The sequence below is a fragment of the Carcharodon carcharias genome, chromosome 6 (genome assembly GCF_017639515.1).
Source record: "Carcharodon carcharias isolate sCarCar2 chromosome 6, sCarCar2.pri, whole genome shotgun sequence".
Classification (NCBI taxonomy): Eukaryota; Metazoa; Chordata; class Chondrichthyes; order Lamniformes; family Lamnidae; genus Carcharodon; species Carcharodon carcharias.
In genome coordinates this window covers 9,720,743-9,736,143 of record NC_054472.1, presented here as the reverse complement: position 1 = coordinate 9,736,143, position 15,401 = coordinate 9,720,743, and the positions used below count along the sequence as shown (strand labels likewise).

Genomic DNA, 15,401 nt, shown 5'->3' with positions numbered 1-15,401 from the left:
ATTTATCTATTTTTTTACATGTTATAGAGAGTCATATCCTTCCAAAAAGGATTTAACGCAGGTGCCTGTGTTTACTTCAAAGGTTGCTGACCTTTGCACTTGGAAAACTGCAGTTAATATGAAGTAAATACCAGACCCTGTGTTTCCCAGGTGTTCACAGGATGGGACTCTGCAATTTGGTTCCACCAGTGAATAGAGATTCACAGGTTTTTTTTTCACGCAGTGACATGATGGTGAAATGTCAGATTCAAAGGTGACTGCATGCTAAAGATGCAAGCGGCATGGTCTATCCTATTACCTGATAATCTTTGTCTAGCTATATTATTTAAAATCATCTGTTTTCCTTCTTCAGAGAAATTAAGTGGATGAAGTAGGGTTTATCTGTGGGTTCTGAGCCCTTGCTGGATCGTAATGACTGTTCAGTCAAGAAACTCCCAATTGTTTGGCTCAAGTATTTCATGTGAGACTCCTTATCTGGACAGATAAGGCTTAAGATAACATGTTACCAAATAAAAACAGAAAATGCTGGAAAAACTCAGCAAGTCCAGCAGCATCTTTGGAGAGGGAAAACAGAGTTAACGTTTCAAGTCCGTATGACTCTTCATCAGCTCTGAAGAAGAGTCGTACGGACTCGAAACATTAACTCTAGGCAGAATTCTCCCTTCGGCGAGCGGAGGAGGGGCCCGCTCGCTGACGCATGAAAATAACGCACGGCGATGTCGGGCGTGAGTCCCGATGTCACCACGCGTCATTTAGATTTTCGGTTCGGCAGGCGGGCAGCCAAGTCAGCTGCGCGCCCACCAACCTGTCAACGGCTCTTAAGGCCATTAGTGAGGTACTTAAGGCACTTAACGGACCTTAAGGTTGACGGGCAGGAGAAGATCCCAGGAGGCCTTAAAAAAAACACATGAAACCTCATCCATGGGTGGGATGAGGTTTCATGAGGGTTTTAAAATCTTAACATACTCTTCAAATAAAAGTTACGGACATGTCCCAGCTCATGTGACAGTGTCACATGTGGGGACATGTCAGTGAAATTTTTTCTACTCTTTAATCTGTTTTTCACATTTGTGCCGATCTCCCTGAGGCAGCACTTTGCCTCAGGGAGATCTGTGCACTCTTAACAGAGCACCCCCAGCTCAGGGAATTCCCCCCCCTGGCCTGCATTGCACTTCCGGCCTCACGTGTCACCCTGGGAGGGCTTTAATTGGCCTGCCCACGTAAAATGGTGGCGCGCCCCCAATCAGGGGCGCCTATCAGGAACCTGCCTGCTCATGCACAACCCCACCCTCCCCACCAGGGGTTTGGCATTGGGGGGGGGGGTTTAGATCCTGCCTTCTGTTTCTCTCTCCACACATGCTGCCAGACCTGCTGAGTTTTTCCAGCATTTTCTGTTTTTATTTCAGATTTCCAGCACTCGGTGTATTTTGCTTTTCTTACCAAAAGACATGAGAACAATGGACTGTGCCCAGGACTCTCAGGACTTCATTTTATTTTATGAGATTGGCAAAATCTCTGAACATTATACAATTCATAGTTATCTCATAGTCCAATGTTAGCCTAATTCATTGTATTTTCCAACTGTACTTGATTTTTGAGTAAATTTGATTTGCTGGTTGTTCCATCCATTCCTGCAATGCCCTAGTTCGTGTCTCTCCAATTAGGTTTCCATATTGCTACAGCACTCAAATTGCCTTAACCAAAGCCAAATCCTCTGTGACTGAGGTAGATTATACTTTCTCAAACTCTAGTATGATCATGCTATCCTTTTCCAGCATCTCTCATCTGTTGTCTGACTCGGGGGGATGGCGCTCACTTGGTTCCAATCCTATTCCAACCATCGCATCCCTTCCAGTTTCCCAAGGATTCACCTTTGGCCCCCTCCCTCTTCCTCGTCTGTATACCACATGACCTAGACTGACACCGCAGTGCAGTACTGAGGGAGTGCTGCACTGCCGGAGGTGTTGAATTCGAGATGCGACATTAAGCCGATTGACCTTACCGAAACATCTTATCATTTTAAACACCTCCATTAAATCTCCCCTTAATCTTCTTTGCTCTTGGGAGAACAATCACAGCTTCTCTAATCTCTCCACATAACCAAAAGCCCTCATCCCTGGTACTATTTCAGTAAATTTCCTCTGCATCTTCTCCAAGGCCTCGACATACTTCCTCGAGTGTGGTGCCCAGGATTAGACACAATCCTTCAATTGACCCAAATAGTCTCTATTTTTTTCTTTATTCTTTCATGGGATATGGACGTCACTAGCAAGGCCAGAATTTATTGCTCATCCTTAATTGCCCTTGAACTGAGTTGCTCAGCCATTTCAGAGGGCAGTTAAGAGTCAACCACATTGCTGTAGATCTGGAGTCACTGTGTAGATAAGGACAGCAGCTTTCCATGCCTAAAGAGGCATTAGTGAACCAGATGGGTTTTTACAACAATCAATGATAGTTTCATGGTCACCATTACTGAGACTGGCTTTACATTCCAGGTTTATTAATTGAATTTAAATTCCACCAGCTGTTATAGTAGGATTTGAACCCATGTCCCCAGGTTACCAGCCTGGGCCTCTGGATTACTATTCTAGTGACATTACCACTATGCCATCAGCTTCCCCATACTTGTATTACAGTGCATTTACAAGGACATGACAGTTATTCTGTCACGCCATCAAATGACAAAGCAAATTAATGCTTCGATTAAAAAGCTGACCATATTTGTACATTTAATAATGGCAGTCCAGGCTGTAAAATGTGTCCTGTAACACACAACTCACTAAATAGGGCTACCTCAAGCGAGTTTGAAAGCATGGTTGCAAACCAGCCACAGCAAAGAAACATTCATGGGCACGTTTGTGCTTTAATGGCCCAGATTTTGTTGTCTAAATAACGACAAGGTAATTACTCTCTCCATTATTTATACACAAATGCTACAGCACCTTCAGAGGTAAGGTGCAGATGAGTGGCTACACAGGAACAGGAATTTGCCATATAGCTCCTCAAGCTGTCGAAGTTGTGCCATTTTGCCACTACTTTTGCAAACCTGTCATCTCACTGTCTGGTTCAACATTGAACTGCACTGAATGGTGTGAAGTCGCTATATTTATGGATAGATACAAACTAAACTTGCCACAGAAATTTAAGACTTGCTGAGTGTATTTACTGCCAATCAACCTCTCAGGCCCCAAATACTAACATTACAAGTTTTGAGAATCATTCCTCCTGGTTTTAATTGTTGTTGGAGATTTTTAATATCTTTCAAATTTAAGATTAATTTTCCTTTTCTAATGCTTCCTTGCTGTTGCTCCTTTCTCTCAATCCAATCTTTCATTCCCTCTATTTCACTTTCTGTGTCTGATGTGGCACTGAATTTATCTTAATTTAGTCTAATTCACCTTCTTAGTCCTCATGCTGTTAATTTCACAATCCTTTAATCCGATTGCGCAACTCCTTCTTAACCAGTCACTTGCCGTGTTCCCTCAGGCCCCTGATGCTGTTTCCCCTTGCTGCAATGTCATCATTTCAGAATTTCAGCAACTTGTCACTCAAAAAATTAAAAAACTTGCACATTCAAGGGCAAGTCTAACTAAAGGCATTAAGTGTTAGGACACCCTGTCACAGCAAATCATAAACCAATAGTACAGTGGTTCCCAAAACATAGGTCGTGGCCCCCAATGGGGTCACGAGATGAGATTTTTGGGTCACAAGCTCCGAGGCCATAATACTGGCCGTGGAATAGGGAGTCTGTCGGGAAGGTCCTGGGACAGGTTCTGAGGCTCTATGATATGTGCACCCGATTTTTTCCCCCCACTCGGGGTTCACTGGGAGGGGAGGGTAGTGAACGAGCTTCGCGCATGCAATCTCGGTCTCTGCCGTGAGCGCCCCCAATTTTTATTTCTAACTTGCAGTCAATTGGGAGAGGAGGGTCACATTAATCAACGAGAAGTCCAACTGGAAGATCAGAAAGCAGGTGAGGGAGGGAGGTCATGCTGCAACTGGAGGGTTGTGGTGAGGGGGTGGAGCCAGGAAGTAGCCCCTGTGTCCCAGTTTTGAGAAGCTGCGCCACAACATGCATGCCCATGCGTCTCATTAGACCCAGTGAGTAAGGTAATATTTTCACAAAATTGTTTAAATTTACAAAAAACAGATTTTTGTATGTTTAATGTGTGAACTTTAATAATTAAATATTGAAGGTTACTAACTTGCTATTTTGTTTTCTACTGGTCCATCACCATCCTCCTGCCTCGCTCAACAACTGGGAAGGCCACACCCGCTCAACAACTCTCATACCTCCAAATTTTCACTCTGGGGTCACACGAAGTCTGAGGCATTAAAATGGGATCACACCAGGGAAAAGTTTAGGATGCACTGCAATAGCACTTTATTCTAGGAAAAATGAATGATGAAACACACCTGCATAAATTAAATGCCAAATCTATGCTTACTGGGGTGGGATTTGTGGTGATTACAAGAACGATCCATAAAAACTGCACAGCAATATTAAACAGCTAATGAATGAGTTTAGCATTTCAGTGCCAATTTAAAGAAAAGATGCTGCAAACTTCAATAAATATATCGTTGTTTTCATGGAGAAGAGAGATGGCTATTTTGACCCTCTAGCCTCTTCTTGGTTACTCTGAAATTTCTGGAAGTGCTATGAATTCAGAGAACACTAATTGCACAGTTATACTAAGACTGAAGTTTGTAATCTGGACATCAATTTACATGGGTGAATTAGTGGAGCTGTTTAGTTGTAATGGGTGCTATCAACTTGGCATCTCCCAAGTGTACCATTGTGTCATTTCTGCTTATATATACACGTATGTACACATCTTCTACAGGACTAATAAAGAATCTGTTTTTTAATGGCTGTGATACAATAATGTCTACAGCGGGTGCAAATTAATCCTCAGTGATTCAGCATAATCTGAATGTTTAATTACACAAAGTTAAATTCATTAACAAAAACATTTTATTTTCAAAGATAATGAGAGAGGAAATGAATAAACGTGACAATGTCTGCACTTTAAAGAGTTAGCACAATTTGCCAACAAATCCCTAGGAGAACGGAGACAGATCTAGTCAAGATTGACACGATCACAACAAACTCAAGCAGGCTTGTCCAATGGCCCACAAAGCCCCCCAATGCAGCCCGCAGTCATAGTTTCCAAAATGCCGTTAAGTGCAGTGGGAGGTTCTTAAAAGAAACTGCTCCACCATTCCAAGCGTGAGCCTATCAGCAGCAAATTACAAACCTGGGAGAGGAGGAACAGCAACGCTGGCAGCAGCGGGTGAATTCCGGTTACAGAGGTATTGGGAACAGAGAGAGCGAGAGAGACTGCTGTGTGCTGGGTGGGAGAGGGATAGACTCGATCCACACCAGGCCGGACCAGTGAAGGAGAAATACGCTCTTGGCCAGGCCGAGTGGGGGAGGGAGAGACATGATCCGGGCTGGGTGGGGAGGGAGAAACACGCTCTGGGCCGGGTGGGGGAGGGAGAGACACGCTCTGGGCTGGGTGGGGGAGGGAGAGACAGGCTCTGGGCCGGGTGGTGGGGGAGGGAGAGACATGATCCAGGCTGGGTGGGGAGGGAGAGACTCACTGCTGGGCTGGAGGAGGCTGGACGTTGGGGGGGGGTTCGGCAGTGGCAGTACATGGTGTGGATAAAAAGACACGCTGCCCAGGCGTGTGAGAGAGCGTGTGATTGGTTGAGTGTGTGGGGGGCAGGGTGAGTGCATGTGTCTGGCTCACTGGCAGGATTCTCACTCACTCCACACACCAACACACACTCACACCCAGTCACGATGGGTGAGGGTGAGTAAGCCAGACAAACGGACGCTGGCCTGAATTTTGCACTCGTTGGGCACGCGCAATCGGACGGCCCGGAAGTGGACGTGAAGTGCGCTTCTGCCTGCGATCGACTCCCGAACACGGTCTCACGCTGGCTGGCCAACTAATGACCAGCGCCCGGAGAGAGGCTCAGCATTGCTGTTGGGGTTCGGGAAGAAGGTGGGTGCTGACGTCACTGCGGGCGAGGGTGGGTGCTTCAAGAGAGCTCCCTGAGGGCAGACAGCTGCCTCAGGGAGCTGCAGACCTGCAAATAATAAAAGAAAGCCCAAAAATGCTGCAAAAAAAAATGTCCACGCAGCACAATCAAGCAGCAGAAAGCAGACCTCATTAAAAAAAAGAAATCCTCAGATACATGTTTTTATTTTAAATCCTAATGGAGATTTCATCCTGCCCTTGGATGAGGTTTCATCAAAAATGTAAAGCCTGCCCTTCCAGTCAGCCCGTCCGCCAATCGTAGGGTAGAACGGGCCACAAAAAAACCTCTGATAATTGGAGCGTTAATGGGCTTAATCGCTCACTTAATTATCGGCGGACGGTCTTCTGGCTTTTGCGTGCGCCCACCGAGCGAGATACCACGCAAGTGCGCGATGATGTTGGGACACTTATCCGACGTCATCTTGCGCGAGTTCACGCCCATTCGGGTAGGGCACGCATGACATAAGATTCTGGCCTCTGTCCCTCTCATATTCTAGTGCTGACCTTTATTAATCGCTCTTTAATTATCGATTTATTGTTTTGACATTGCTTTATTTTTGCTCAGCACGTTGCTTCTGTTGTTCATGCCACAACCTTATTTTGAAATTCACGTTTACTGTCGTGCCAAACCTTATCTTTCTGAAGTTTGTGTATCAGCCCCTTTGAGGAGAAAATGGAAACGTGGCCCCCGAGTGAAAAGGTTGGGCAAGCCTGCACCAAGGGCAGAATTTAATCCAGGTGGCAGGGCTCTTGCCCACAGGCTGCAGAGTCAACAACCCACCCCCTTTGTGGCCACCTTTGGGGAGCACCCGCCCAATGTCAGTCAGGAACGTAAGTGGGCAGTGCCAGGCCTTCCCTGGGACCAAGGATCCTGGGGGCAGAAATCCCAGCCCCTGAGAGCCGCCTGCCAATCCAAGGCCGGCAGCTCCTTACTGCCTTCAGCACCACTGGGGAGCAGTGGTAGCTGCCGGCAATGCAACCACCAGAGGCCCAGGATCGGCGAGGAATCCAAGCCAAAGATGAGGGCGGGCTGGGGGTCTCAGTGAGGGGCGGTTGCTGGGTGGGGTGTGGGGGCGGACAGGAGGCTGAGAAGGAAAGGGCGAGGGGGGTTACCTTGGGACTTCTGGAAGGAGGACCATACTTGGTAGCAATCTTGAGCACTGCTACACTGGAGGCCTACCCTTGTTTCTTACCTCTAATGGAGCTGAGTGGCACAGTTGCCTTCACGGATGGAGAATGTGGTGTTTTTTTTTGCCTACCTGCTTGTTATGTAGCGAAAAGGGACTGAAACAATTTTGTGAACAATGAGAATAAAACAACTCTGCATGTCAAGATTAAAGAAGGGGAGCTGTTTTTGTGATGATCCCATGCTGGGGAATCTGCTCTGTCAATGTAAACAAGGCAAATTCTGCAAAGTCACAGGAATTCAGCAGGAAGGTTATAGCTAATAGTATTCTTGAAATTAGCTGCCGAGATATTTCCCTTTGTAAACTTGAGCTCATCCAAAAGTCTGCTGCTGTATCCTGACTCGCACCGAGTCCCATTCACCATCACTCCTGTACTTGCTAACCTACACTAGCTCTTGGCCTCATCCTTGTGCTCAAATCCCTCCACCCCCCCCCTCCCTATCTCTGTTACCTTCTCTGGCCCTACAACCCTCTGCGGACCCTGCGTTTTCTCAATTCTGACCTCTTGCACGACCCCGATTTCATTCGCTCCATTGTTGGCAGCCATGCCTTCAACTGCCTCAGCCCTAAGCCCTGGAACTCACTCCTTAAAACCTCTCTGACCTCTCTCTGCTTCTTTATGATGGTCTTTAAAAATGACCTCTTTGGCCAAGCTTTTGGCCACTTGCCTCACTATCTCCTCATGTGGCTGGTTATTAAATTATGTCTGGGAGTGCTCCTGTGAAAAACCTTGGGCTGTTTTACTAAATTAAAGGCAAGTTCTGGTTGATGGGGAGCAAACAAAACGGCGACATGCGCCAGCTTGAATGAATTCAAAGAGCACTTGAATTCCCCTTTTCTAAATGGACATTGCTTACAGATTTAACAACTGTTTTTTTCACAGCCTGTTAAAAGAGCAAACCTGTGTGAGTCCTGAAGTGATCCCTCATGGCAGATGCTGTGAGGAATGAATAGTGACACGTCAGCCAAGTGCACTTGAATGGCTTCTGGCCCATGTGCAGCTTCTTGTGATTGGTCAGGGCCCACTTCTCTGTGAAAGTCCGGTCACAAATTTCGCACACAAATTTCCTGTTGCAAAAATAAAGGAGGGATATAAAACATAAGGAGCAGGGAAAAAAAATATTGCACACACATAATACTGCCACAGCGTTCTAAAAAATGAACTGTAGCCACTGTACAGACTCAGTGCAGACAGCATTGCAGGCTGGGCCTGTCACGTCTATATAACCAGGCATTGATTTTTCTGTCGAGACCCGGTACTTCATCCATTTATTCTCTGCTCTGCGGTTGGACCCAAAGGGTTTGAAAAATTCTGTTACAGTCCAGTTACCCCCAAGGCAAATGTGAGAATAGATTTCACCTGTACAGACCCCTCACTTATCCAGGGCGCATGCTGTCAGGGCAAAGGCTAAATGGAAAGCCATCCACACAAGGTTACTCAACCAATCATGGCAGTGTGAACTTAACCAAAATTCAATTCAGTTCAATTCAATTTCAATTTACTGTCCATATGGAAATTCATTTTCGGTACAATTGCTTGTTCATTTAAAGATTACATATAAATGACTAATACCAATAAAAAGAAAGAAAATTACCCTATCACAGGAGGTCTAACTTTAATTAAAATATGTATTAAAAACTAACCAGTGCAGTAAAATAATCAGTCAGTGAGTCCCATTGTGAATGCATATCTTGATCCATACATTAAACTCCTGTTAAAAGTTCTTATAAAGAAGGGCACAAACGAGTTTAAGAACCGATTTGTCCTGCATCTGAGGGACTGCAGCCTTTTCCCTGAACGTAACTAGCAGTAATACTAAGACATGGGGTGTTCTTCATTGTTTGTGATACTCTTCAATTTCGTCAAAATTCTTCGAGAGCAGATTTCGTCAAGAAAGAACTGCTCATCAAATACTCTTCCTGCCTGGTTCAATAATCTCTGTACCCTTACCACTGCCAAGGTGCACATGTTCACACGTTAGGTGCAAAGCCTGGAGCTACAATCAATGCTGAATCGTGCCCCATTTCCACATCTTTGGATGATGACGAGACAAACCTCAATAGGCTGGACTCCATGTGGTGAGAGGCATTGATTAACCTGGTGCTGTTGTCAGATAGGCTGCCCTGTCCCTCTGAGATTTAATAGGCTGAAGAGTAATAACCATGGCTTGTTACAGAATGTGCAGTATAAATATTGTTATATCTGTAAATCTTCCTTCTAGCAGACCATCCTATATAAATGGTATTTCAATGTCATTAATTAAGATAATTATGCCATATGTTTTCTTGTACAAAATATAAACAGGTAATTTATATAAAATACAAATAAATCTGGAAAAGATGAGGTGTTTAGCATTCCACACCCTATAGTGTTGCTGAATGTGATGCTTCTGTCTGTTCAGCATTGACAGAGATGGATTTAAAATTCTGTCCAGCTACCAGAGGAGAAATGGGCACTTAAATTATCTTGTAAAAAGATCAGTGCCAAACAGCTGGTTAAAGTAAACTCCCATCCGTCAATATTATGCATGAAAACCTGAAATTTCAGGTTTATCAGCATAAGAATAAGATCGCATAGTCTTTTGCAGATTCATACTCAAGATATTAAGCCATCATTTCTGCTGAAGATGCTCATTGGTCTGGTGAGCATTTCCAGCATTTGCAGTTTTACTGTTTGCCTTCACAGCCATTGGTACCAAATCCTGCAAACCCCAATATTAAAGCTGTTTATGCAACTGAGGAACATAGAAAGTCCTATAAAAAGGATAGCAAATGCCAAGTAATTTAAGCTAACTGCACGGGATTGCACACAAATTGAGAAACAAAGATCACCTCACAAAACATTTAGATAATCATATGGGAGATATACAAACAACAACTTATATTTATATAGCACCTTGAACCTAATAAAATGCCCCAAGGTGCTTCACAGGAGTGTTATAGAATAAAATATGATACAATCACAAAGGAGATATTAGGTCAAATAACCAAAAACTTTGTGAAAGAGGTAAGTTTTAAGGAGCATCTTGAAGGAGGAAAGTGAGGTAGGGAGGTTGAGGGAGGAAATAAACAGAACTGAGGGCGTAGGCAACTGAATATGCCACCAATGGTGGAGTGATTAAAACAGGAATGCTCAAGAGGCCAGAATTAGAGCAGCACAGTTATCTTGGAGGGTTGTGGGACTGGTGGAGATTACAGAGATGGGGTAAGGCCATGAGGGATTTGAAAACAAGGATCAGAATTTTAAAATCAAGATGTTGCTTGACCAGGGGCCAATGTAGGTCATTGAGCACAGGGGTGATAGGGGAATGGGAGTTAGTGTGAGTTAGGAAACGGGCAGCATAGTTTTGGATGTCCTCAAGTTTATGGAGGGTAGAATGTGGAAGACCACATCTGAACAATGACAAACAGGAATGGACCCTCTGGTCCATGCAGCTGGTTCCACACAGTTCTGGTTCCTCACGCATCAAAATACAGAAATTCCCCACCAGGGCATATTAGGAGGGAGAAAGGAAAGACAGAAAATTCCTATGTGACCCCCTTAGGTGATCAAAATTACATCCAGAAGATTGCGCCGACCCCGAAATATCACTGAATTAAAAATTTCTTATGAAAATACTTGATGATACAGTACCAAAAGTGGAGGTGGGGGGGTGGGGGGATAACATAAGTAACTACAGAAAAGAACCTCTATAAGCAAAAAATTAATTGGGCATTCAAAGTTTCAGAAAAAAACATTTGAAGAAAAATGGTCCCTGGATTACACAGTTTAAAGTTCCGTTTCACCAGCATCTGCCGTTGTAACACATAATTACAAAACTATAGTTTAATGAATGGAAAAAAAACAGCAAAATATTCAACAGCTCAGTCCTGGACTTATTCTGTACATTTAGCTGAAGTATAATGTCTCACTTCCAACTAAGAAACTAATTATATCTACACGCACATGGACACATTATCAATGATTCATGTCAACAGGCACTAAAACTACCAGCCACTGATGTGACAGGCGACAGCCTATGGCCTGAGGAAAATGGGTGAAATCTTTCAGATTTTGAAACAAATTGACTCTAAGGGTAAAATAAAACAAATATCGATTGCCATTTTTGAGCTGGAAGGTAACGATTGCTCCCTCAAGTTACAAAAATGACCTGTGTATAATAATGCCCTTAGCTATTGGCTTTCGGATTCCTGGTCACTTCTGTGATGCTGAGGTTAACTGACTACTTCTGATCTCTCTGCGGTCAATAATAGGTCATGTACACAATTTCAATATTTTTGTCTCTGCTGCCGTTGGAAGTAGACCAACTTTAAAAAGCTCCCTTTTTTTCATTCTTTCATGGGATCTGGGTGTCACTGGCAAGGCCAGCATTTATTGCCCATCCCCTGAATTGCCCTTGAGGTGGTGGTGGTGAGCTGCCTGCTCGAAATACTGAACTCCACGTGGTGTAGGTACACCCAGAGCTGTTACAGATGCAATTCCAGGATTTTCGCCCAACAGTGAAGGAACAGCGATATAGTTCCGAGTTAGGAATGTGTGCAGCTTTTTTTTTGGGGGGGGGGCGGGGATTGTGATGGCCATGTTCCCATGCATCAGATACCCTTGTCATTCTAGGTGGCAGAGGTCACGGATTTAGAAGGTGCTGTCGATGGAGGCTCAGCGAGTTTTTGCAGTGCATCTAGTATAATGGTACACACTGTTGCCAATGTGCACGGTGGTGGATGAAGTGAATTATCAAGGTGGTGAATGGCGTGCTGATCAAGCAGGCTGCTTTGTCCTGGATGGCGTCAAGCTTCTTGAGTGTTGTTGGGCCTTATTCCGTGGGTTTTATTTTTAGCCGTCATTAATCAGACGTCATTTTGATTTTGGCTGGGGCTTGCTTTGGTTTCATCTTTAAACTGTGTCCTCTGCTTTTCACTCCAAGGGATGGGAACTTGATTGGGGAGATTCAAACATGACATTGCATGAACTTAGGAGGTGGCACCATATTTAAGTCGTTGACAGAAAAGGAAGATAGGAAATGGATGGCAATTTGCAAACACAGGGGGCAGAATTTAGCCCTCGATAGGCGGGTGGACCCCACCAGCTCGGCGGCGGGCGGGCAGCCGAACTCCGCCGCCGAAACAGGCCCTGCCACCATCTTAAGTGGGCGGGCTGCCTGATGGGAAACGCTATGCGCTTCCTGTGCCGGGGCTGGGAGGGGGGTGGGGGGGAGAGGGATTCCCTAACTTTCAAAGTGAGCTCTTTCACACAATGTCACATGAGATGGGACGTGTTAATAAATATGACATAAAGTTCATTAAAGATTTTTAAAACAGACATGAAACCTCATCCCGCCGCTGGATAAGGGTTTCATGTTTTTTCCACTGCCCACTGGGGCTCCTGGCCTGCCCACCAACTTTAAGGTTGGACGGGCAGGGCCTTTAAGTGTGTTAATTATCCCATCCCGCCATTGACAGGTCGGCGGGCGGACAGCTGATTTCACTGTCCGCCCGCCTTCCTAAGGATTTAAATGGGGCGGGATGACGTCGGGGGTTCCTCCCGACATCATCCCACATCATTTTCCCATCGGCAAGCGGGCCCCACCCCCAAATCGCCGACAGAAAAATTCTGGCCAGATGGGTTGAGGGAGAGTTCTTGGAGAGGTGATTCTGCATCCTTCAGTATCAAAGGAATTGGTACCTATATGCTGCCATAGTGAACATCAGGCAATTTCTCTGTCCTCATCACAATAAGTGAACACATTTCAAAGGTTTTTCAGTAAATCTGACAGTAAGTATTATTTTAAAGAGATGCATGCGAGAGAGAAAAGGAGTCAAAGCAACAGTATTCTGATTATACCTCTCTTGCAGCTTTTGTTTCATATTCAATGAACATCAGAAAGGATATTAAGCTAAGCCGCTATGAAAACAAAATCTTGCATTTATATTGTGCCTTTCACTACCTCAGAAATTCACACAGCACTTCGCAGCCAATGAATAAGTACTTTTGAAGTGTTTAGTCATTGTTGTAATGTAGGAAATGCAGCGGCCAATTTGTGCGCAGCAAGCTCCCACAGAGAGCAGTGTGATAATGGCCAGATCATCTGTATTGTTTTTAAGCAATGTTGATTGAGGGATAAATATTAGGCAGGACACTAAGGGTAACTCCTCTGTCTTTCTTCGGAATAGTGCCAAAGTTCTTAGATCAAAGCTGGACCTGGAATGCAGCAGACACAAGAAGACAAAACTGATGCTCATAATTTTATTTTCATTTGTTTCAGATCATTTGGTGGAATTAGGAGTGGGAATGGCACCAAGTGGAGGAAGCAAGAGATTGCTTTGGTAATGTCTCTAGATTATTGGCGATGGTACCTATATTAGAAGTTGGGTGGGTTTAACTCTTTCAGCAACAATTAAATGATTCAATGGAAAATTTTAAATGCTTGACAGCTATTAACATATTAATTAGTTAATATGGGTTCAATTTTCCTATGTTATGTAGAAAGGCTAGAGGAGAAAGGCTTGTTCTCCCTAGAGCGGAGCAGGTTACAGGAAGATTTAACAGAGGTGTTCAAAACTGTGAAGGGTTTTGATGCAGAAAATAACGAAAAACTATTTTCACTGTTAGAAGGGTTAGTAACCAGTGGACAAAGATTTCAGGTTAATTGGCAAAATTGCAGAAAGTAAATGAGGAGTTCTTTTTCTAAATACGCAACATGCTGTTAAGATATGAAATGCACTGCCTGAAAGGGTGGTGATAGCAGATTCAATAAACTGTCAGGATGAAGTTGGATAAATACTTGAAAAGGAAAAATCTGGAGGGCAATGGGGAAAGGGCAAGGAATTATAAGGGGAGGCAGTGACATTGTGGTATCGTCACTGGACTAGCAATCCAGAGACCCAGGGTAATGCTCTGGGGACCCATGTTCAAATTCTGCCAAGGCAGATGGTGAAATTTGAATTCAATTTAAATAAGCAGGAATTAAAAGTCTAATGATGACCATGAAATCATTGTCGATTGTTGGAAAAACCTATTTGGTCATGAGGACTCGAAACGTCAACTCTTTTCTTCTCCGCCGATGCTGCCAGACCTGCAGAGTTTTTCCAGGTAATTCTGTTTTAATTTGGTTCACTAATGCTTTAGGGAAGGAAACCGGCCTTCCTTCCCTGGTCTGGCCTACATGTGACTCCAGACCCATAGCAATGTGGGTTGACTCTTAAACGCCCTTTGAAGTAACCTAGCAGGCCACCCAGTTCTCAATAAATGGGCAATAAATGCTGGCCTAACCAGTGACACTCGCGTTCCATGAACAAATAAAAAAAATTGAAGAGCTTTTTCAAAGAGTCGGTATAGGCACAATGGGCTGAATGGTCTCCCTTGGTGCTGTCTGAATCCATGATAACTAGGGAGTCACTGAATGGAATATTATTGTAACACAACTTTCTGACATTGAATGGCAAAATCTCACTGCTGCAATAGAACCCTGCTTTACTCCTGACCAGAGTAAAGCCAGAGCAGGAGTCAGTTACAGCTTACATAGTCAGCTAATGCTTCCTTCGTCAATCCTATCGGCTGCTATATCGATATGTGCTCGTACAGCCTAAAAGAGTAACAAAAGCTACGCTAATATCACTTCTCTAGGTCATAAATTTGAGTGATACAGATGGAAGGCAGCACACGAGGACACAAAGGCTTTGGAAAGGGTACATTTGAGATTAGGATGTTTCCAGTGATGAGGGATTACAGTTAGGTGGACAGGCTAGAGAAGCTGGGGTTGTTTTCCTTAGACAAAGTGAAGATTTGATAGAGGTGTTCAAAATCATGAAGAGAATAAAGAGAAAATTTCCAGTGGCTGAAGGATTGATAAACAAAGGACACAGTTTAAAGATGATAGGCAAAACAACCAGAGGTGAAACGAGGAAAAACTTTTCCTCAACTAGTGGTTAAGGATTTGGAATGCGCTGCCTGATAGGGTGGTAGAAACAGTAGCTTTCTCAAGGGAATTGGATAAATATTTGAAAGAGGAAAAATTGCAGGGATATTGGGGAAAGGGTGGGTTACTCTAACCAGCACAGACTCGATGGGCCGAACGGGCTGTGTTATTTTATGGATTCACTCCAAAACATTGCACGACATTTCTCATGCTTCTCAATTCCCCATGATGTCATGTTGCCAGTAGCTTTT

The 15,401-nt window shown here is 44.2% G+C and overlaps 1 protein-coding gene across 2 annotated transcripts in view; it reads right to left on the bottom strand.

Annotated features, from left to right (window-relative positions):
• The window catches only part of znf407 (zinc finger protein 407), a 427,383-nt gene that overhangs the window by 154,238 nt on the left and 257,744 nt on the right, over positions 1-15,401 (bottom strand). For both annotated transcript variants that reach the window (XM_041189572.1, XM_041189573.1), the window contains exon 5: positions 8,136-8,302. In XM_041189572.1, coding sequence (XP_041045506.1) covers positions 8,136-8,302 — 167 coding nt within the window. The remainder of the gene's footprint in view (positions 1-8,135; positions 8,303-15,401) is intronic.